The 23,833-nt window shown below is 38.9% G+C and overlaps 3 protein-coding genes across 6 annotated transcripts; 1 reads left to right on the top strand and 2 right to left on the bottom strand.

Moving 5' to 3' along the window:
- The first annotated feature begins 718 nt into the window (after positions 1–718).
- Positions 719–8,898, top strand: LOC109178902. Of its 4 annotated transcripts, none has more exons than XM_019328453.1 (13): positions 719–1,391; positions 3,702–3,783; positions 3,883–3,986; positions 4,189–4,315; positions 4,394–4,488; positions 4,694–4,817; positions 5,774–5,854; positions 6,040–6,141; positions 6,243–6,428; positions 6,931–7,104; positions 7,211–7,267; positions 7,725–7,859; positions 8,386–8,898. In XM_019328453.1, exons 1-13 carry the CDS (start codon positions 1,351–1,353, stop codon positions 8,590–8,592), a joined length of 1,515 nt encoding a protein of 504 aa, XP_019183998.1. In that variant the 5' UTR covers positions 719–1,350; the 3' UTR covers positions 8,593–8,898. The 4 variants fall into 4 exon arrangements, with proteins under 4 accessions (XP_019183998.1, XP_019183999.1, XP_019184001.1 ...); XM_019328454.1 differs by having other exon boundaries at positions 720–1,391; positions 6,043–6,141; XM_019328456.1 differs by having other exon boundaries at positions 722–1,391; positions 6,964–7,104.
- Positions 8,899–12,721: 3,823 nt separating this feature from the next.
- On the bottom strand, positions 12,722–14,140 carry LOC109178852. The gene has a single exon (XM_019328402.1). It carries the CDS (start codon positions 14,138–14,140, stop codon positions 12,722–12,724), a length of 1,419 nt encoding a protein of 472 aa, XP_019183947.1.
- Positions 14,141–14,192: 52 nt separating this feature from the next.
- On the bottom strand, positions 14,193–19,813 carry LOC109178850. The gene is made up of 5 exons (XM_019328401.1): positions 19,307–19,813; positions 18,321–19,169; positions 18,042–18,167; positions 14,327–14,587; positions 14,193–14,225 (listed from the first exon to the last, which is right to left on the bottom strand). Exons 1-5 carry the CDS (start codon positions 19,811–19,813, stop codon positions 14,193–14,195), a joined length of 1,776 nt encoding a protein of 591 aa, XP_019183946.1.
- Positions 19,814–23,833: the final 4,020 nt, after the last annotated feature.

Below are 23,833 nucleotides of genomic sequence, written 5' to 3'. Positions count from 1 at the left end.
CACTGTGTGCGTACTAGACTTGCCACGCGCACGAAACAGACAATTTTTTGTGAGATAGTGGATCCCACAAAAAATCATCACTTGCAATAAATTTTTGTTCTCTCTCTCCTCCAGTGTTGCAAAAATCCCGCCTAGGCGTTAGGCACTGGTCAATTGCCTAGCGTATCACCATAATCGATAGTCTAGGCGACTGGCCGGTTAGGCGGCCGACTAGGCCGTCTAAGTGCCGCCTAGGACGCCTAAGCGCTGACCGCCTAGGCCTTCTAGGCACCGACTATGTCTCTTAGGCACTGACTAGGCAGCCTAAGGGCCGACTAGGTCGCCTAATCTGTTGATTAGCTATTATTCATTTCTTTTTTAAATTGATTATTTCACTCAAAACAACAATCGTTTTGAGCGAAATAACCTTAAATTGCTCAAACTTTAGATGTTTTTAGGTTAATATTTAATATTTTAATATTAACTATTAAAATATTAAATAATTTATAATTACAAGTCTTAAAAATTTACAAATTTTAAATAAATAAATACATGAACACTTGGGCGCTAGGCACTCTCTGAGTGTTTGAGGAGCGCCTAAATTTTTTTCAACCATGCTCTCCTCTATCTATACAAAAATAAGTTATTTTAAAAAAATCATAGATGCGAATGCTTTTAGATTAATTACAGTTTTTCCAAAAATAAAAGTAGGCGCAGCAAAGCAATGTATAGATAGCAATTGTAATTTGCAAAGGACCAAACATAGAATGAGTCAATGAAGTGAGTGAGGTGGATGCTTGGATTTTGACTTTTATTTAGTACACATTTTTCTGGGAGCTGTAATAATGGCGGTACACGTGAAAGGCACTCCGGCCGCCTCTTTTCATCGTTAGTTAGCTTTTAACACCCCAATAATGGCGATCTCACCTCAGCTCATAACTATCACCAAAGCATCTTCACTACTTGCGCTTTTTTCCTCACCCAGGTTTATCCCTTGATTTTTCTTCCTTGTTTTACTAAGTTTGACATTCCCAAATCTGTGCACGACCCTCAGACTCAGAGCTGGAGAAAATCTTTGTTACCTTGGGAGGAATGCGATAATGTTGGAGTCTTTGCCAACTGCTTGAAGTGAAATTCTTCGAATTCCCTAATTTCAAGCGGATCTGGAGCGTCTTATTGAAGGGGCATTTTGAAGCCCCAAGCACAAGGGCACTATGACATAAAGATGGCGTTTTGAGTTAGTTTACTTTTAGCTGTCGATTAGCTTTGGTAGTTAGGGCATTATTTGCGTTTTCCATCCTCTGGGGTTGGGTTGGGTTGGGGATGGGAGAGGATTGATCCCACGTGTCCGTTTGTTGAAATTCCGGTGAGATGATTGAACAGTTCATCAATTTCGTCATTCGCCCACCCAGGTGTGTTTGCATTTCTTTCCCTATATCTAATTATGACTCTTCTTCCTTGGCATCATTTTATTTACACTACTTACATATGCTGGCTGAGGTTAGCTATTCTAGGTTTCTTTTCTAGCTGTTGGATATTGCACTAGCATCTTAGAAGTATGGTTCAAAGCTTACTCTGTACCCTCAAAAGGGGGAAAACTAAAGTAGGGATGGTTCAGAAGCAAATAGAAGAGGCTGCAAAAAATGGATGCCATTTTGTGCTGAACTTGTTGACCGGGGACTGGACTTGAGATTTAGGCACAACTTTTCTGATATATATATTGTTTTGTTTTCTAGCTTATACTTCTACTTAAGTCCTGTAGCTGTTAGTACAGTCATTTTTCTTGCTTGAATGTGTTTTGCTATTATGTAGAAACACTATATATGCAGAACTTGATAACTGTTGATCTTGACACTGATGACCATTCATTCTTGTGCCTTTTCTAAATGAAATTATTGACACCTTTTTGACTAATTTTATAGTAGTGTGGTTATAGGTAGTTATATATAACCCTTTGTCTACATTTCTGACATCTTTCACATCCCTTCATATCCAATGACTTACCTTTACTCTAAGGGGCGTTTGGTTCACTGAATCTTGGATTACCCTAGGTAATAGGATTATCTCCAGGAAGGTAATGTGAGATTTTGGGAATGTAAGATTACCTTATGTGTTTGGTTTGGATTGTGAAATATAATATTACCTTGTTTGGTTAAGGGTTATATACTTATATTTTAGGTTATATGGATCAATTTATTATAATGTTCTCAATAATATATATATATATATATATATGTGTGTGTGTGTGTGTGTGTGTGTGTGTGTGTGTGTGTGCGTGCTTAAATATTAAAAAACTAAATATATAAATATACACACATGTATATTTGATTATATAAACATATATTTATTTATTATTATTATTATTATTATTATTATTATTATTATTATATAATGATTAGTTAACAAGGGCAAAGTTGTAATAATTCTAGGTAATCTAATATTATCTAAGAAAATGGGGGTAATCACATTACCTTGAAACATTGCCGCCATATCAGTTTTGAGGTAATATAACATTACCCCCTCAGGGTAATCTACTTCTTTCCTTGCATTTCAAATTTCCCATCCCCTCTCTGCAGTAATTTGCAATTTGAGAGGGCATTATCCCTTAGCCTTCTCTGTTAAAAGGCAAGTAGGATCAAGAATGTTTCCATCACCTCTTCCTTCTACCAACTAATGGTTCTAAAAGAATATTTCATGCCAAAAATATAATCCTGGATATTTATATGCAGGGTTATCTAGGCGACGCCTAGGCGCCGCCTAGGCGTCTGGGCGGTCACAGCCTTGCGCCTAGGCCGCTCGCCTCGCCTAAGTGCAAAATACAACCCAAAACCCCACAAAACATACATGGGCAGAACCTACACACTAAGGCGAGTTGACCGGTGTAATTTTCAGCCGGAGAAGACGCCGGAATCTGCCTCACGCGCCGGCGCGTGGCGTCGGAGCAGCGGCACGGCGGCGGCGCGTGGAGGCTCCGATGGCGGCGCGGTTCGAGCTCCGGCGTCGTCCTCCTGTTCTGAGCAAAGCCCACTACCTCACCCTGACATGTTATCAATAAATACTAACTTCTCACTACTCTAGGAAAAACTATTCATCTTCTCAAAGATGACTTGAAGTAAATAGGGTTCAAAAAGGCTTCCCAAGACAAGATATTTCCAATATATACAATAAATACTAAACTTCTCATTATTCTAGGAAAAACTATTCATCTACTAAAGGCAACTTGAAGTAAATAGGCTGCCCAAGACAAGATATTTTCAATATATATGTATATATTTTATATATTTTATTTATTTAATACTCATCGCCTAGTCATCGCCTAGGCGGTCGCCTAGTCGACTAGTCGACTAGGCAGTTGGTGGCATCTCGCCTAGAAAGTCCGCCTTGATAACCTTGTTTATATGGAGACGCCATGGAGTTTCCACATTTATCATATCTATAGGTGTAAAGTTTATGTTTTGCCATTGACTTACTGAGATTCTTCTTTCTTATTATGGACTATGTTTGAATTTATTTTGCAATTATTGTAGTCAAATTTCTTCCTTTCCCTTTTACTAGTTTTTTCACTAAACCTTTTCCAATGCTCTTTTATTTGTTGTTGGTGGTTCTAATTAACTTTTGGATGACCTATTACAGTATGCTACGGAAGATCTTTTCTTTTCACTTCTGTTTCTTTTGATATTTGGTATTTGTTACTTTATTAATTATTCCCTTTGTGATAACAGGGCAGAGTATAATCCGGATCAATATTTATGGGAGAAAGATTTTACTCTTGCCGGCAGGAAATACAAAAGACAAGATTTGGAGGCAAGTATGGGCATCCATTACCAAAACTTTTGATTGTGATGTTTTTCAACATTTTGACTGTGTCCGTATCTTTGATACTAAATCAAATTAACTTTGCAGCTTAAGAATGAAAGAGGTCACACTTTACGGTGCAGCCATTATGTCCCATCATCTTTTCCAGAGGACTCACCTCTTCCTTGTGTTATTTACTGCCATGGAAATAGGTATTCTTTGGACATTTATTGAAATATAACTGAATTCCTCTGGTTTTGCTTAATGGTGTAGCCAGTGTTTTAAAGACATGCCATAGAGTGTTTTTAAAAATTTTACTCCATTACTTAGTGTTTTTTAAATCATATTCTTGTCTTCACTTGCCCCCTAAAGATTTTGAATGTTTCTGAAGAATAATTTGCTATGATTTTGCAGTGGATGTAGAGCAGATGCAAATGAGGCTGCTGTTATTCTTCTTTCATCATATATCACCGTCTTTACTCTTGATTTTTCGGGTTCGGGTTTGTCTGATGGTGATTATGTCAGTCTTGGTTGGCACGAGGTATACTTGCTTGAGTGCTTCTTTATTCCCTTTGATGCTTTTCTGGGCTACTTGTCTAATTGCTTTATTGTTTGCCAGAAAAATGACCTCAAGGTTGTCATTTCATACCTTCGAGACAATCCTAAAATATCACGAATCGGTCTTTGGGGGCGGTCAATGGGTGCAGTGACCTGGTATTTTACTCTTCTAGCTTCAAATTGTTGTTGGTATTTTAACCCTTTTTGTAAGTTATTGATCCTATGGATTCTGGATTCATTTGTCAAATACTTCTCTTTTCGTGCTGGTGACACTTGAAATGTGAATTAACTTATGATTCTTGTGAAATTATAAGAACATATCCACTTGTATTTTTGGGAGACTGAAAAATTCATAATGCAGCCTTCTCTATGGAGCAGAAGACCCTTCTATTGCTGGAATGGTACTGGACAGTGCTTTTTCCAACTTATTTGATCTAATGATGGAGCTTGTGGATGTCTACAAGATCCGGCTTCCAAAGTTTACAGTATGAATTGTTCTTTCTATCCTCTTTTATACATAAGTACTAATGCTTTTCCAACGATCAGTTTCAAATGCATATAAACATATGGAGTATTATTAATCTTTGTTTTATGTTTCTCATAAGAGTTCACCCACACTGTCTGCTCTGGTACATGCATTTATCCAAAAGAGATCATCTTGTCTTTAATAAAGAAAAATTCTATTGATACGTCTTCAATATGTATCAGGAAAGATACTCCAAATTCAATGATCCATGCTGACTGCTTAGTCAATAGAACAAGCAGTGTAGCTTATGTCATGGTTTTAAAGGAGAATCATATTTCATCCTCTGACAGCTTTGAGCATGCCAGACTCAGATTCTCTTTTCTCCTCCATAAAGCATGAATATATTGTGATTTGTGTCATAATCTGTATGATAGTTTGTCATCATCCACAAAAAAAAAGGGTTAGCATGCGAGATCCATTCATGATATTTGTCATCATGAATTATACAAATTACATTTAGTGAGGAATACAGAGTAGTGAATTAAATAAATATCCTCAAGTTTTAGTTTTCACCTTTTTGTGTTCTTTTGACTAAAGATAAATTGTTTGCAATGAGATTTGAGTGTACTTGCTCACTTTCATCTAATACGCTTTGCCTATATATGCTGAAAGCCAGTTTCTTACCCAATTATTTCCTGAACTTGCAGGCTTTTAGAATATGTTGTCCTACTTCCCATGTCTTTAGATGAAAAGTTGTTTCTGGGTCTTTTCTTTGCTGAAATTGCATATTTGCATCACTTATTATTTTCAGATGGTCTTAAATACTGTGAAATCTAATTTCTTATGTTCAACCCTGGTTGCATCTGACAGGATCAACTTGTCCTTGTACATTTCTCAAAGAAAGGGACTTAAAATTAGATTTTTTTTAGTTATGCGAATCCTCTCAAAGCTGATAACGATATCCTTCCTGTTCAGGTTAAGGTGGCTGTTCAGTACATGCGGCGGATAATACAAAAAAGGGCAAAATTTGATATTATGAGTCTTAACTGTTTACAGGTGTGTGTGACTCTTTTAATTTTGAAAGCTATCAATTTGGGCCTTGATGTTGATGCAATCATGATTATTCATGAGTAGACTAAATCTGACATGCATGAGTCTACTGTCATGTAGATTCATAACTAAGTTGAGCATTGTGACTGGTTTATCTGCTCATTTATTGATACTTGGTATTTTGACATTAGCAGGTTGCACCAAAGACTTTTATACCTGCTTTATTTGGGCATGCTAAAGATGACAAATTTATTCCATCCCATCACTCTGATCTTATCTTTAAATCATATGCGGTATGCAAACATTCTAAATCTCTTGGTTGTGACTGTTTTTTCTCTGCTTAGTTATCAGAGTTGTATTTGTTTTTTAAATTTTTTCTTATTAATTAATACAGGGTGATAAAAATATTATCAAGTTTGATGGTGACCACAATTCTTCTCGGCCTCAGTTTTATTATGATTCTGTATCGATTTTCTTTTATAATGTTCTACACCCTCCTAGACTTCCACCTGCATCTGCTACTAAAATTGAGAAGTATTATGATTTGGGGGACCTGAAAGTCAGCACTGGAATGGACGAGGTAATTTATCCCTTTTCTTGTTATGTTATTGATTACAAATAATTTTTTTGTCTCCATATTTTAGATTTTTGTTTCTTCCCTTTTTAATTGAATTTTTTTCTTTTAAGAGTTCTGCTTCATTATCTTGAAAGTTTTCTACACAATTCTTTTGAAGTGAGTAATGAATTTCTTCATCACTATTCACTAGAGTTGCTAGCTTTTGCCACTTCTGATGTATGAACCAAGTTTTCTCACCATTTGACATATGTTGATTTCAGATGATTCTATTGATTAACTAAAGAAAGTAAGGATTAACGATATTTTATAGATAAGAGCTATGGAGAGAAAACAACTGAAACCAGTTTAAGATAGGGAGTACAACTGAATACATAAAGGTTAATTTTGGCCAAAATTGAATATAGAAACTATTACACTGGGGAGGATGATGTTAGATCTGTCTTTTCACCATTGGATTATTTTAATCCATACTTTTTGTCTAGCTAACCCTTTATCACTTATGAAGCCTGATGGTAAGATTTGGTGTACATGTTCTCAGAATCTGTTAAATGAGATAATTGCTGGTCTTCGAAATGTGAGCACTGAAACAGCCAGCTCTTCATCTGTGCCTACTGGCATTTCAGCCCCCCAATCTGTCAGTGATCTTCTGTCTGATATTGCCCCAATAGCCAGCGTAATTGTAGGTGTCTTTCACTTGCAATTTCTGATTTTGCTTTAGCTGTCTTCTTCCCCAAAGTATAAACATGGGAGTTGTTTGTTTAAGTTGATTATAACAATGATTGTAGGATCCATTGGTAATTGAAGAAGATATACTTGATGGAGATGACCCACCCAGCAGACAGGTGATTCTCTTTATATGGAATAACTATTTGCATCCACTTTTAGTTAAAAAAATTCTTGATCTGTATAAAATATTGTTGGGTCCAAATTAGTATAAGTGGTTCTGGTTTAACTTTCTGTTTTCTATAGATTTTGCCAATTACTCGTTTGGTGGGGGGTAGATTCTCTCCATCAAAGAGTTGTCTTTATGTATTTAATGAAATTCCTTTTGAAGTCTCATCATTCTCCTATATAGCTCTTCTTTCATGTATATTAGCCGCCAGCTTGCTTGTTTCCACTGTTCCTATATTTGAGCACATGCTGCAAACTTCATCTTACCATAATATGTGTACGTGTATGTGTTTATTTAAAAGCATGTATATATACATATATGTGCCCTCGGTCTGATGGCTTCTATTTAAAGGCATGTTGGCACTCACTTTTCCGAGGCAGTTCTAGTTACATATTTTCCATTTTCAGGACAAGGCTAGTAGTCAGAACGAGGATTGTTGCTCCTACACAAGCTCAAATAGAGAGAGTTGGGGAAGATGCTCATCTCTTGGAAGTGATAATGAGCGTTGCTCAGACAATGCATGTGTTATTAACGACCATCAGGTCCTTTGCTCTTTACTCCCCTTCTCTGATTTAAATGCAGACCTGCTATTTATCTGAACAGTTGCAATCAATTTCTTCTTTTTTTTTCTCCCCCCTTCTGATTTCCTCTTTTTATAGAGCTTTATGGAAATTTGTTTTGGTGATTGAAAAGTAAATGAGGCGGATATATGAAGTATTAGGTCTTGTTTGAAAATTGTCGAGCTCGAGCTCGAGCCGAGCCTTTCTTAATGAGCTCGAGCTCGAGCCAACCCAGGCTCAAGCTCGGCTCGACTCGTTTACACCCCTACTCGGTATAAGATAACCATGCTCACATTACCCTAATAAGTAATAATGTTATATAACTTGAAGTAAACACCTAATGTGATGTGACCATTCTTCTATAGACCTAGCCTGTTGAGCTCTGATTAAGCCATGAGAGGTGGTGATTTTGTGTCATGACATAGCTTGAAGATGTTCTAAATTTCAGTGTATCGGGTAGTATTAGAAGCTAGTATTGTTGGTTAAGTTGCTTATATTTAAATTCCAGACGCCATTGGAGATCCTTGCGACGCCTCTTCGGAATATCCAAGAAAGCATATTGGAGTCTTCGAGAGATAAAAAGAAAAAGAAGAAAGCTGAAACGCCCACAAAGAAATCTAGACGGGAAAAGTTCGAGAAGCTGGAGGCACTTAGCCAGCGTTTGCGGCTTTGTATTCTGAAGAGAGTTAGCCATAGGAGACACTGCTCCTCTTGACCACCCGCCTTATGTAATATAGATGTGAAAGGCTTAGATCACAGCACTAATCACGGCATCTGTATTATAAGGTATAGGTTCTTCTCATAACTGTAAACTGTGTATGCCCACTTTCCGGTTATTTTTTGTTAGTGTTAATGCCAGCATTCACCTCTTCAATGTAATCCATGTAGCTCTGATTGCTCTTCTTTATTACTACACTCTTAAGGAAATACAGCTCTTGTCTTAACAACATTTCTTTTGGCTTGTAGGATTGTATTGAATGTTAATGAATATTGTGAATGGAAGAATGATGTGAAATGTGAATGCGGGGTTTATACAATGTGTATGGTTAACCTGGAGGGTGTGGTTGAGTGGAAGGGACTCATCCATCTTTAACCAAAGGTCAAGAGTTCAATCCTTGGCTTTGGGAATGGAGTAGCCTTGGATTCGTCACTGTGTTTCGACAGGGAAAAAAAAAGTGTTGCAAAAATCAGGCGGTGGGAGGAATAACTTTTGACTCGGTTATCCGCTTTGGACAATTTTTTTTTCAAATCGCGTATTTTTTCGAGATTTATACACCGCAAACAGCCAAAGGCGGTTTGGTCCACTAATTTTTCAAAAAAATGCTTCTTTGGCTCTTAATTTTAGTTTTTATGTATTTAGATGATTTAAACAATGTTTTGAACAATTTTACAACCACTTTCGTAAATAATTTCTAAGAAATAACTATGGAAATTTTATGTTTTATTACTAAATTTTAAGAATTTTTAATTTTTAATTTTATTTTTTATTAAAAAATAAAAAAAAATTAAATAAAAAATAAAAAAATCGGCGCCTAGGCGTTAGGCGCCCCCTTGCCGCCTAGGGGGCGCCTAACTTTTTTGCAACATTGGGTTGCAATGAGCCTTAATTGAGACCAGTTTTATAAGTCAAACACACTTAATCATGGGGCTCTTTGGTTATCATATCCTTTTTAAAATCACAACAATAATATATAACATTACTCTTAAAAATATAAGATTCATCACCATTCTAAATTATTTCCTTAATTATCTAGTCCAAGTTAATCTATTCATTATTCCAATCCATAAAGAAAGGACAGGAGATGGTTAGTTCAATATAATATTTATGCCAATCCATGAGGAAAGGACATATGAGTAGGCTGCAACAACTCAATAGTCCTTTGCAAGAATTATTTTCATTTTTAGCTTCAACCAAATTAATATTGTCATATCACATGTTTAATTTTCACTTAATTTTTTTTTTATTTATTTTTTATTTGTTCGTGTATCTTATTAAAGACAATGGTGAGTTCGAAACTAAGTATACAATTAATTCACCTTACTAAATTATTTAAGAATCCAATACGTAATTATTATTTAAAAGGTACTTCAATAATAAATTTATTAATGTTATTGTATCTATATGAAGAGATAAATTTATTTGACTAACTCAATATATTAAGGATGCAATTTTTTTTATGGACAGATGAATTACAACATTTTATTTTTAATCATTCAAGTCCCTTCTTTCTTGTAATCATTTCTTACCCTTTAAGAATTTCAATTTCTTTTTATAACTAGGTATCTTAAGTAGAGTTAAGATTTTTATTTTTATTTTGATGTGACAAATGATGGTTAGTAGTCCAAATTTGAGAGGTGAAGGGGATTGATGGAGGAATGGAGCTTAAGTCCAAGGTCAATTTGGTCAAGAAATGGAGATCTGGTACTTAATTGGCTTTAGGGGGATTATTGAAACCCATGGACAAGACAACTTTTTATTTAGTCGTTATATCGTGTACCGCAGTAAAAAACGGCGCCGTTTTTTTAAGTAAAGAAACGGCCTGCCGTTATTGTTAACGGAGTCCACATGTTTGGTGTATTAAACACCAACTGACACTACAGTATATCTAAACCGACACTACCTCACGTATTATTTTTATATTATCAAATGAAACTGCAGTTATATCAAAATGATACTGTAGTTGTGGTGAAATGAAATTGCAGTGTATATAAAATGAAACTGAATAACATTTCACATATTTGAGTGTATATTGTACAATGAAGCTGTAATTATATCAAAATTATCATGTAGTTGTGTTTTAATAAAACTATAGTGTATATAAAATAAAATTAAATAACATTTTCACATATTTGAGTCTATAAATATCGAATGAAACTGTAGTTATATCGAAATGAAACTGTACCAAGTTATTCTTTGCGGAAGGGTGCGGAACGGCGGAAAACGGATGCCATTTCTTTTCATTTTGGGCCTATCTTTAATGCTTTAGTTATGTATTTCCGCTTATGTGAGGTAACAAGGACAGTAAATGTGTTTTCCTTTAATGACCATACCCTCATTGTTTCTGATTTTCTCAAAGTAACTACATACTTCTGATTTGATTTCAATCTCTTTCATTTTCTTTGTAGAAACAATTGGAGGATGAGGCATAAACTACTAAGATGTATTTCTTTCTATAGCTTGGGCTTTCACTTCATGTTCCTCACTTGAGAATGGATGGGATTGACTTTCACTTCATGTTCCTCACTTGAGAATGGATGGGGTTGACTTTCAAAGATGTGTATTAGTATATTTAGTAGGGAGAATATAACATACAATCAAAAAAGTGCAATTAACACATATAATGATGCACATGGCTTCCACAACCAACAACAAAAAAAAAAAAAAAATCATAAATTATTCAAAGTAGAACATAAAATCAATACTAGCTTATATGGCATATATCATACCCAATTCCAATTAGAAATTTAAGAAATCAAAACTAGGATTTTCAAAATAAGTTCAATTGACAACTTATGGTGATGCATATGGTTTCCACTAACACAAGAAAATCAGAAATTAATCACAATAAGAACATTAGAATATAAAATCAAAACTAAGTTTTACGGTATATCTTCTTTCAACTTTGGAGTTAATTTGGGGCTTTAGGCTTCCATCAAAATTAGAGTTTCAACTCTTCAAGCCACAACCTCTCACCGGGTTCAAGATTTAGGACCACGAACCACCATAAATGAGGCTTCTACAAATATGAAAGAGTCTCAACTCTTAAGGGTAAGACTTTGAGAGACAAACTCGAAGATTGATATGGTTAGGATTTGAGGTTGAGAGAATTAGAGAAGATGAGAGAAGGGTAAGGATGTCAATCTTAGTTAGAACTCGAGGCAATTTATATCCTACACCACGGCGCGCGTTGCACTATGCGCCCAGATGCAAAACGACGTCGTTTTAATTATTTTTTTTTTTGAAATTTCCCGCCCCAGTGAATGGCAGTAGTTTTTTCTAAAAAAACCCGCGGTTCAAGAATGTACATAATGTTATACTAGAATACACATAATGTTATACATGAATGTACATAATTATATAACAAAATATACATACTCTTTTTAAAAGATAATACACATAATCTAACATAATACATAATAAACATAAACTTTTAACATAATATACATTAACTCTTAACATAATACACACAAATTTTCTGATTCGGATGTACATAATTGTATAAAAAGAATGTACATAATTGTATAAAAAATACACATAACTGTATGAACCAATACACATAACGTTGTGAACAAATACACATAATCTCAGCAACTTCCTACCGCGCCTCCCAACACTACCCCAAAACGACGTCGTTTTGGGAGGCGCGCGGCGCACAGTGCTATGTGCGCCGTGGTGTAGGATATAACGATTGAGAACTCGATGGGTTGGCCTATTAAAACAAAAAAGTTTTAAAGTTAGGCCAGAAATATTTTAGTTCGATAAAAATTAGTCCAATAAGCTTAGTGGTCCAATTCAAACAGGCTAGCTGAAATTTAGTGGGCTAGTCCGATAGTCCGAGCCACTTAAGGTTATTATTTGTTATAAAAGTGATGTGGAACATAACATATATAGAGTTTATAGGTAAGCTTATCTTTAATATTTTTTTTAAAATTATTTTTTAAAATAAAATTTTAATAAATATATTACAAAATCAATGTTGCAAAAATCGCGCCTAGGCGCCGCCCGGCCGCGGACGATTCGGCCGGAATCAACCTCCTCCGCGGCTGGGCGGCTAGGCAGCCGCCTAGACCGCTTAGCCGGCTGGTTCGGCCGTTTAATTTTTTTTTTTTGAAAGCTAACAAACTTATATTGCATTAGCCATTCCAGGCTCAAGAAAAGGAGAAACATCCCTCCAAAGAGAACGTGCCAAAGAGGCAGTTACATGCTTAGCCATTACATGGGCAACCTGTATAGCATCCCTACGAACATGAATTACTACTGATCTAGTCATAGCAGCTAACAAATGATTACAAGAATGCAAAACGTAACCAAAATAAGTACGAAACGAACTAGCATGATTAAGACTAGAAACTAAGACAAGACTATCAGTGTAAACTGAAACCTTTGAGAAGCCATTATTCCTTAGCCACGATAAAGCCTCATACAAAGCCATCGCTTCCGCCAAGAGGGGGTCATATGGGCAAATAAGAGGTCCATTCCCTGCCGCCACAAAAGCTCCATCCATCTCCTGTACAACAAAACCAAAAGCTGGTGCATGATTAGGACCATGGAAGCCCGCATCTACTCGACAAATCACTCCATCATCTAGTACCGAAGCCGGTCCCGGGGGTGCATGTGATACTCGTGTGGTGCTGCGGTGCTGTTCGGTTGCAGTCCAAGAAGCCCATCTAGCCGTGAACCTCCTGACTACCACAAATGGCACCGGCAAACAACCATCCCAAACCGCCTCATTCCTGGCAGTCCAAATATCATATAACAAACCACAAATCCTCCCCTGAGCCTCTGAATTATAAGTGGCCGAGATGCTAAGCCATTGCTCCGTCCATTGCCTAAAACTCCTGCCGTTAAAAGAAGGGATAAGCAGTTGAGATAAATTCCACACTTGTGAAGCAAAAGAACAAGTACATAAAACATGCATAACATCTTCCTCCTCCAAGCCACATGCTGGGCAAATATTAACCAACTCAACCCTTCTATTAATTAAATTATTGAGAGTAGGCAAGATGTCAGGCAAACATGGGCCATTTACCTCTCCCAACCTCCTGTAACCATCCTTAACCGAGTAGCAACCCCTCAGATCCCTGTCCCAAAACCAAACATCATCACATTCCAAACTGACTGGGAGCTGCTTAATTAGCAATACATCTCGTGGGGCAAACAACTGGTGAAGTAGATCATCATTCCACCCGTTGGTGGTACTATCTATCAAGTCTGAAACCAGAAGATCCTGACTCAAGCCTGGATGGGTCGAGGTTACATAAGGATCAATAACATTAGGTAGCCAAGGATGATGCAAAACCCTTGTGGACCTTCTGTTACCAATTCTTCGCCTGCATCCAGACTTTAGTAACGCCTGACCTGCGAAAATACTTCTCCAAGCATAACTCGGGTTACCACCAATTGTGGCTTCATAAAACGAAGAAGTAGGATAATACCTGGCTTTAAAAACTCGAGCCACAAGGGACTCCGGATTGGTTAATAGCCGCCATCCTTGCTTGGCTAACAAAGCAACATTAAACTCATGCAGACGTTTAAAACCCATACCTCCAAACTTCTTAGGCACGCACATACGGTCCCAGGACATCCAGTGAATACTACCCTGTGAACTTCTCTGACCCCACCAGTACCTGTTCATCAATCTTTCTAAAGCATTACATAAAGATATAGGGAGTAAATAAATGCTCATTGTATAGGTAGGCATCGCCTAAGCTACACTCTTTAAAAACACCTCTTTCCCTGCCTTGGATAACAGTCTCTTGTTCCATGAACCAAACCTCTCCCTCAACTTCTGCTCAACATATGCGAAAACTGGACTCCTATTCCGGCCTACAACAGAAGGTAAACCAAGATACTTTCCAAAATCATCAGCTTGGACCACCCCCAAGGCATTCGCAACCAGGTCCCTAACTTCCACAACCGTATTACGACTAAACGTAATACTCGATTTTTGAAAATTAACCGCTTGCCCCGAGAAAGACTCATATACTCCCTGTAACACCCCGTGTTACGACCCCTAAAACTAATTAATCATTTAACCAATTATCCAAAGAAAGAATTAAATTACAATAATTGATTAGGGAAAAGGCCCACCATGGTCCGTGGGCCCTCACCCCTAAAACCCAACCTCTAGCCCTAAAAGGAATAGAATTAGCAAGCCTATAATATTAGTTCCTAATTAGGACTCCTAAATATATAAATAGGGGACTTAAGAGGCACCTAGAACCCCCCACCACAATAATCCCTCACCACACAAGAAGTTCCAAGAATTCTCCTAGGAGAAATCAAGAAAGAAGAAAAGCTTCAAGAAAGACCCTTCATAGCCAAGGAATTAATTAAGGCTAAAAGGTAACCCATGTCTCAACAAAACCTATTTTCATAGCTATGATTCCCCTCTTAGGATTTCCCCATATTATTGTGTATTGATGATTTGTGATATTATTATTGATGATTGGTGGGATGATTCCATGGGTGATCTTGATGATGAAAGGTTCTTGATAATTATGATGTTCTTGATGATTATATGACGTTCTTGATGATTATATGGTGTTCTTGATGTTCTTAATGATTATATGAGGATCTTGATATTTATATGATATTCCTACCGAATCTTGATTTTGGAAGATGAATTGTGTTCTTGTTGATTTAAAAATAATTAGAACCCTAGGTTATATCGTGGAATTCGTATGGTATTATTCTTTGTATATTGGGTGGGAATTCGCATGATTGGGTGTTGATTATGTTTAGAAAAGCATGATAGGTTATGTGCCGTATGTTTCTTGATTTTGATCCGTTAATTGTCTACGTGTGTTATCAATTGCGTTTGAAAGTGTCTAAGCATGATTTCGGGTTCCACAAAGGTCCCCCACCTACCCACGGCCAAAAGAGGCCTCGCCGGCAGCGGGCACCTGCCCGCTGGGCACCCGCTGCCCGGAACAGTGCCGCCAGCGGGTGACCCCTCACCCACCGGCTACCCACTGGTTTGTACCCCACCTTGGGATTTTGGCTTCCCCGTTTGATGTTCCCCTCGACCCCCGTGGTGTCCCAACGGACTCCGTCTATCGTGCCTATGTCTAGTTTGATATTTCGGGTACCGTTCGTAGGTTGTATGAGTCTTATGTATTGCATGCTAGTTGAATTGGTATCCCGTTGACCTAGGTGAAAGAAGTATGAACCCCTTAGGTTTATTCTTAGTATGTGAAGGATCACGCATAGGTTTTGTTATACGTTTTCTCCCCCTTCCCAATGTTTTAATCTGGGTTGCATGTGCTTGCTATGTGTTATGTGTGCATGATACCCCAATTCGGTTGCGATCGGATTGGTCATTCCTGAGCTGTGGTTCAGAAGCTGGCTGCGGTCAGATTTACACTCTTGGGCTGCGGTCCACCGTTTGGTTGCGATCAAACGTTTCTACATGAGCTGCGGTTCATTTTCCTGGCTGCGGTCAGATGACATACTCTTGGGCTGCGGTCCACTGTTTGGTTGCGATCAAACTATGATGAGCTGCGGTTCATCGGTCGGTTGCGATCGACCCCTCCGTGTTGCGATATGGGGCAGGGTGCTGCGGGGCCGTGTCAGAGCTATATGCGCTGACCCTCATGTATGGGCATGCGATTGGTCCTGTGGCGCCAACAAAGTGTGCTATGTGATGAAATATGGATGAGTTGTTGTTATGAGTGTCTTGGGGATGTGACTATGGGATCTATACTGGGGATCGTATATGTTGGGTTATGATTATTAATTGTGCTTATCTTTACCTGTCTTGCCTGTTGTAAACTGTATATGCTTGGTATAACTGTTGTCTGTGCTTAGCTCTATCTGTCGAGTCTATCCCTGTTTTAAAAGCTAGAGTCTCGTAGGATATATCTTCATGCTTCAAAACGGTTTTCGTATATCTACATAAATATCTATCTATAATGTATTTCAACGCGTTGGAGTGGGTTACCAGCATCTCTCGCTGAACAGATATATTTGGCTTTCAGGCACAGACGAGTAGATCACTGGAGCGCGCTAGAAGCTTGGGGCGTAGCTTAGATAGTTTTCCCTTTTGGCCTGCGTGCCATGATTTAGTATTGATACTGATTGAGGTTTTAGAATTTAGCATCAAATGCTGGGCACCCGCTGCCCGGAACAGTGCCGCCAGCGGGTGACCCCTCACCCACCGGCTACCCGCTGGTTTGTACCCCACCTTGGGATTTTGGCTTCCCCGTTTGATGTTCCCCTCGACCCCCGTGGTGTCCCAACGGACTCCGTCTATCGTGCCTATGTCTAGTTTGATATTTCGGGTACCGTTCGTAGGTTGTATGAGTCTTATGTATTGCATGCTAGTTGAATTGGTATCCCGTTGACCTAGGTGAAAGAAGTATAAACCCCTTAGGTTTATTCTTAGTATGTGAAGGATCACGCATAGGTTTTGTTATACGTTTTCTCCCCCTTCCCAATGTGTTAATGTGGGTTGCATGTGCTTGCTATGTGTTATGTGTGCATGTTACCCTAATTCGGTTGCGATCGGATTGGTCATTCCTGAGCTGCGGTTCAGAAGCTGGCTGCGGTCAGATTTACACTCTTGGGCTGCGGTCCACCGTTTGGTTGCGATCAAACGTTTCTACATGAGCTGCGGTTCATTTTCCTGGCTGCGGTCAGATGACATACTCTTGGGCTGCGGTCCACTATTTGGTTGCGATCAAACTATGATGAGCTGCGGTTCATCGGTCGGTTGCGATCGACCCCTCCGTGTTGCGATACGGGGCAGGGTGCTGCGGGGCCGTGTCAGAGCTATATGCGCTGACCCTCATGTATGGGCATGCGATTGGTCCTGTGGCGCCAACAAAGTGTGCTATGTGATGAAATATGGATGAGTTGTTGTTATGAGTGTCTTGGGGATGTGACTATGGGATCTATACTGGGAATCGTATATGTTGGGTTATGATTATTAATTGTGCTTATCTTTACCTGTCTTGCCCGTTGTAAACTGTATATGCTTGGTATAACTGTTGTCTGTGCTTAGCTCTATCTGTCGAGTCTATCCCTGTTTTAAAAGCTAGAGTCTCGTAGGATATATCTTCACGCTTCAAAACGGTTTTCGTATATCTACATAAATATCTATCTATAATGTATTTCAACGCGTTGGAGTGGGTTACCAGCATCTCTCGCTGAACAGATATATTTGGCTTTCAGGCACAGACGAGTAGATCACTGGAGCGCGCTAGAAGCTTGGGGCGTAGCTTAGATAGTTTTCCCTTTTGGCCTGCGTGCCATGATTTAGTATTGATACTGATTGAGGTTTTAGAATTTAGCCTGTGCACCCGAGTTCTCTAGCTCGGGTGTGGCATAACACCCCGTATTCTTTGTATCGTGTTTTGGGATTTAATGAGATTCTATGTTTATTATATAAGTTTTAAAAGTCTTGAAAATCTGGGGTGTTACACTCCCAGACATTTTCTCACCTCCAATGCTTCCTGCAAGTTAGCCTTAAAGAAAAGCAAACTGTCATCTGCAAAAAGCATATGTGAGATAGATGGTGCTCCCCTGGCCACTCTACAACCATGTAGAAGCCCTTTTGCCTGAGTGTCCTGCAACAATAATGATAAACCCTCAGCACAGATTATAAACAAATAAGGGGACAAAGGATCCCCTTGTCTAAGCCCCCTCGTGGGCACTATTTCCTCAGAAGGCTTCCCATTGACTAGCACCCTGTACCGTACTGTTTGCACACACATCATTACCAGCTGAACCCATCTGTCATCAAATCCCAAACCAGTCAACATCTGCTGTACAAACGGCCACTCCATCCTGTCATATGCTTTCGCCATATCAAGTTTTAAGGCCGCCGAACCAACCTGCCCCAACCGTTTCCTCCTCAAATAATGGCCAACCTCAGACGCAATAAGTATATTATCTGAGATCAATCTACCAAGTAAAAAGGCACTTTGCGAAACAGAAATCATACCCTCAAGCAATGGTTTCATACGATTAGCAATCATTTTAGCCATTATCTTATACAGCACATTACACAAAGCTATTGGCCTTAAATCAGACACAAACACAGGGGTGCATTTTTTGGGTATCAAAACAATATTGGCATCATTCAAATTAGCAGGAAAAGACTTCTCAGACAAACAATGAAGCATGAAATCAGAAACATCCTTACCAATAACATCCCAGAAGGCCTGATAGAAGCCCGGGTTCATGCCATCCGGTCTTGGAGATTTATCCTTGGCCATAGAAAATAAAGCACTCCGTACCTCCTCCGGCTCAAAGGGTTGCAGCAAATCATCATTCTGTTCTCTGGTTACACAAGACCGCATGGTATCCACATTGAAATTCCCTGGATTCCCACCCGAGGTAAAGATATGTTTATAATAGTCCGTAACCACCGAGTCCAAGGAGCTGCCCTCTCTCCATACACCAACATCATCCTTAAGTCTCTGGATCATATTCTTCTTCTTCCGGTGTGAAGCATACTTGTGAAAAAACTTAGTATTCCTGTCAGCTCCTTGAAGCCAGTGCTGCTTAGCACATTGCCTCCAGAAAGCCTCCTCCTGGGCTAGCACAACACCCAACTGCTCATCAAGCTACCTAAACCGAGCCAAAGAAGCAGGATCATGACTACCCCGTAAGCCATTCATCTCCTTCTTGATACCCTCTATCCGTTTTCCATACTTATGATGGCGATCACCTCCGCACCACCTCAGACCCCGACCACACACACCAAGCCTGGCCTGCAACGCCAAACCCGGGGTACTAGCCCATTCCCTCTCCACCACCTCCCTGCAACCACATCCAGAAGCCATGCATTCTCAAACCGGAATCCCCGGGGCCTCAACACATGTTCCACCCCAACTATATCCAGGAATAACGCAGTATGATCTGACGAGTCAGTTCGAATATTAAACAACCTCGCCCTATCATAGTCCTGCAGCCAGTCCATATTCGCCACCACCCTATCCAAGCGTTCCTCAACCCAGCGAGCAGTCCCTTTCCCACGCTCCCACGTGTAAGGGTATCCAATCATGGGCAGTGTCATCAAACCACAGTCGTCCAATGCTTCAGCAAACCCCTCAATCAAACCAACAGGATGTGGCAACCTCCCTCTCTTATCTGACTGCATCAATAAATCATTGAAATCCCCCAAAACCACCCAAAGAAGTTCAGAAACCGCCCTGAGAGATCTTAGAAAATCCCATGCAGCCCTTCTTCTGTCCCAGTCAACCTCCATAGCGGCTTATCAGGCAATGACACCTCCAGATCAATGTGATTGTGTGAATACTTAATTAAGCGTGCACCATTGTTCTTAGCCCAAAGAAAGCACATTCCACCCCTCTGACCATCACTATCAATCGCAAAACATCCCTCAAATCCCAGTTTTACACGTAGCCTCTCTGCATGACTCCTATCTACCATAGTTTCCATCAAAAAAACGAACTCGGGCTTCTTCTTGGACACTAAGTCCACCACCTCCTGAACTGTCCGTGGATTGCCCAAGCCACGGCAGTTCCAAAATAAGGTACTCATTGAGAGTGGAGGGCCTGGTCCCCAGGTCCCACCAAATTGCTATGTACTGTTTCCACTTGCATTGCCCTCGCCTCGCTCACCACCTCACCCCCCTAATCCCCTCCTCCGTTTTGGATCAACCCGCAAACCCATCTCCTCCCCCTCAACCACAACAGCAGCCGGAGACCCCGGCGCTACCCCAAAACCCGAACCCTCAACCCTTGCGTTGTAAAGTGTTAAACGTTCGGGAAGACATAACTTTTGACTCGGTTATCCGTTTTGGATATTTTTTTTTTTTTTTGAAATTGCGTACTTTTTCGAGATCTATACACCACAAGCAGCCAAAGGCGGTTTGGCCCTCTAATTTCTCCAAAAAATTCTTCTTTTGTTCTTAATTTTAATTTTTTATGTATTTAGATGGTTTCAACAATATTCAAAACTTTTTTACAACCCTTACGTAAATAATTTGTAAGAAAAAACTAGAAGAACCTTATGTTTTACTATTGAATTTTAAAATTTTTAGTTTAAATTTTAAAAAAAAAAAATCGGCCCCTAGGGTGCGCCTAACGTGTTTTGCAACCTTGTACAAAATAAAATATTTTTTTAAGAAAATAAATAAATGAAAAATTTAAAGATTACTATAAATATTATATGAGAAAATTTCAATTTTAGTCCACTGACTATTGGAGTTGTGTTAATTGTAACACTTGACTTTCAAAAATGTTAATTTAGTACATTGACTATGCAATTTCTATCAATTTTGGTCACTCCGGCCAAATTGCCGGCTAAATCTCACCGGAAAAATTTAATTAGCCAATTAATCTTTAATTTCAGGGGTAATTTCGTCTTTCTACCACAGTCAATTAATCCGATCGTCTTCTCTGGACGATTCGTCGACGCATCTCCGTCGCCACCGCCTTCCTCGTCGACCTGCTCCTCTCCGAAGGAATGGAACCCACTGAGAACAACTCTTGAATGGCAGAGAGCATATGATCACTAGCAAAGCAAGATATGGACAGAGAATTCTCAAACCAAAATGACCGAAAAAATGCACCAAATCGTCTTCCAATAACACAATGCAGGCTAACAGTTCCACTCTCTAATCCGCCTCCAACATGCAGTCATGGATGTCAGTAGAATCATCCCATAAAACAACCATTACAAAATCAATGTTCCTCACCAAGTCGTACACTGGGATAAAACAACCACTACGGATATTCGCAAGTTTGCTGCAACTCCTCCGCATAGAGTCGGCATATAGTAGTTGTTCTTCTAACCTTCCTGAGACCATCTCGATGATTCCGGAAAATTTCTGATTTCCAGCGACATAACCGTCGCCGAAAACCACCCCGCCACCGCCGGCGACGGCAGCGCCACCGTCGGGCATTCCTCAGCTGCCAGGCTTCAGTCGCACAAACAAACTATGAAAATTAATGCACGGAAAAATATGATTTTAAGAAAAGAAATTAAATGAATTTTTAAACATTAAGGGAATTCAACCGGAAGGGGTTCTTTCGTTGATGGCGTTGGTGAGGGAATTCAACAGGAAGGAATTCAACAGAAATTAAGTCGCACAAACCCCTTCTCCGGTAGTGGATCAAAAAAGACTATTTTGCCCCTTTCAATTCAATACATTTGTTGACTTAAGTTTTTCCGGTGAAAATTCGCCGGTAATTTGGCCGGCATGACCAAAACTGATAGAAATTACATAATCAAGGTACTAAATTAACATTTTTGATAGTCAAGTTGTGACACCCCATAAATCCAAAATCTATTTAAGGATTAATTAGATAATTAATCCTAGCTTAATTGGTAATTTATTCCTAAAATCCTGAAAATTCAATAGTCGGAGGACTAGAAATTGACTAGTCAATTCAAGTCAAAGTGTTGTACTCTATGCTTTATGAATTGTTCCCTTGTCTCCTTACTCTTCCCACTTTGGTAAGGGCAAAGAAGTCTTTTCACCTTATGTTTGTGCCTCAAGCTAACTTAGAGTCATCCTTCATTTCATTTCCCTAACACCCTACACACAAAAGCTCCACCTTCTCTCTAGAAAGTTGTTAGCTTCTTCTTCAAGCCAAGTTTTGGGCAATCCTAGATTCTTCAAGTTGGTCTTCAAGATTCAAACTTTCTTGACCTTGAGCATAAGGGAGGGTAAGATCCTTGATTCCTTAGTGTTTTTAGTACCTTTTTAGGTGTCTTTTCTAAAAGATAGAATCTTTGTTGTCTTTTGGTGTGTTCTTGAAGTTGAAGTTGAAGGAGAGCTTTACGAGAAGCTTTAAGGGTGTGAAAAGTGAAGGTGATGCGTAGTATATTTGCAAACAAATAATTCTCGGAGTACGAGTTATCGATCCACAGGGAAGTGGTTGTATCAAGCACTGGTTACTAACTTATTCATTAGAGCTAATCCTAACAATTACTTAGATGATTGATTGGCAAGTTCCCTGGTCTTCTTCTTGCTTCCCAAGACAACTTGTGGCTCTTGATTTCTCTCCTTCTTGTCTCCAAGAATCTCTGAATTCTCTCCGTCTCCTGTTAGGGTTGAGGAAGGAGGGATTTTATAGTGGGTACAAAGTTGAGATGAAATAGGAATCTTCTAAATTAATTAGCAAAGGAAAATGCCAACTTTCAGCGCCATTATGTTTCGCGCAGAATTTTGCTCGCGTCTTTCTCGACGCGTCGAATTGAGGCTCGACGCGTCGAGCCTCTTTGGCTCAGTTTTGTGATGCTACTGGAAATTTTCGACGCGTCGAATCCTCTGGGTCCCGGACTTGTCCAAAATTGCTCCAAACTCATCCTTGAACTTCCCTTGCTCATAGAATTAACCTACAATGGTTCAAAAACACTAACAAACACCGTAAAACATTCAAAACAAGTGTGAACCATAATTAAATGATAATAGCAAGGAAAACATGTTTTAAATAAGCAAAATTAAAGAACTTAAATACTAAGCTGATTCAAAATAACTATAAAAACAAGCAAAGATGTGATAACATCACCCCCTCACACTTAAGCTTTTGCTTGTCCTCAAGCAAAACCAAGGAATAAAATCACAAGTCAAAACATACAAATTACTCATGCTCTCTCTTGCACAACCTTTCAAACCACCAACCAACTTGCTACAAAACAACAAGCTTCAAGAATCAAATTAGTTTGGCACATAAGAGACCCATTTCCAAGCCAATAACCGAGCACCAAGAATTTAAAGTGTGTGAGGATCAAGTGTGCACTAATACTCCGTTGAGATTATGCAAGACACGGTTCATGAATGAGATCCCATAAGCTTGCCTTTCATACTCCCCTCGATCAAATCTAAGAATGCATGCTAAGATCAAATAGGACTTCATTAAGCTTGTAATGGGGCTACAGGTGATAGCTACCAAAGAAGTGGTATGGAAAAATTAATCAAAAAGAGAGAATGTCGCAATTTATCTAAACTTTTCAAAATTTAGAAGAGATGAGATAATCATAATTCCAAGGAGCAAATTTCTTTTAAGAACTTAGCAACTCTTTGGTAAAGTGGGGATCCAAACTCAAAAACTTTCAATCTTTTTTTTTTTTTTCTCATTCTTTTCTTTGTCTTTGGACTTCTTTTGGATATAGCAAGATAATTTTAATCCAAACTTTCATGACCCCCACACTTGAACATTTGTAACACTAGCTGCTTTTTTTTCGTAGCACAACTCCATAAAACTCTTCTTACGGAAAAGATAAAGATAAAAGTTTCATTCTCTCAAGGGTGGAA

The sequence above is a fragment of the Ipomoea nil genome, unplaced genomic scaffold (assembly GCF_001879475.1).
Source record: "Ipomoea nil cultivar Tokyo-kokei standard unplaced genomic scaffold, Asagao_1.1 scaffold0873, whole genome shotgun sequence".
In the NCBI taxonomy this organism is placed as follows: Eukaryota; Viridiplantae; Streptophyta; class Magnoliopsida; order Solanales; family Convolvulaceae; genus Ipomoea; species Ipomoea nil.
This window is presented reverse-complemented; position numbering and strand designations above follow the sequence as displayed.

Coding starts and splice junctions, on each gene's coding strand:
- LOC109178902 (XM_019328453.1), top strand. CDS start 1,351: ATGATTGAACAGTTCATCAATTTCGTCATTCGCCCACCCAG. Junction 1,392..3,701: donor TTCGTCATTCGCCCACCCAG/GTGTGTTTGCAT, acceptor TTGTGATAACAG/GGCAGAGTATAATCCGGATC. Junction 6,429..6,930: donor TCAGCACTGGAATGGACGAG/GTAATTTATCCC, acceptor TCACTTATGAAG/CCTGATGGTAAGATTTGGTG.
- LOC109178852 (XM_019328402.1), bottom strand. CDS start 14,140: ATGGGTTTTAAACGTCTGCATGAGTTTAATGTTGCTTTGTTAGCCAAG.
- LOC109178850 (XM_019328401.1), bottom strand. CDS start 19,813: ATGGAGGTTGACTGGGACAGAAGAAGGGCTGCATGGGATTTTCTAAGA. Junction 18,168..18,320: donor ATGACAGATGGGTTCAGCTG/GTAATGATGTGT, acceptor TTATTGTTGCAG/GACACTCAGGCAAAAGGGCT. Junction 14,588..18,041: donor ACTTGCAGGAAGCATTGGAG/GTGAGAAAATGT, acceptor GGGGTGTTACAG/GGAGTATATGAGTCTTTCTC.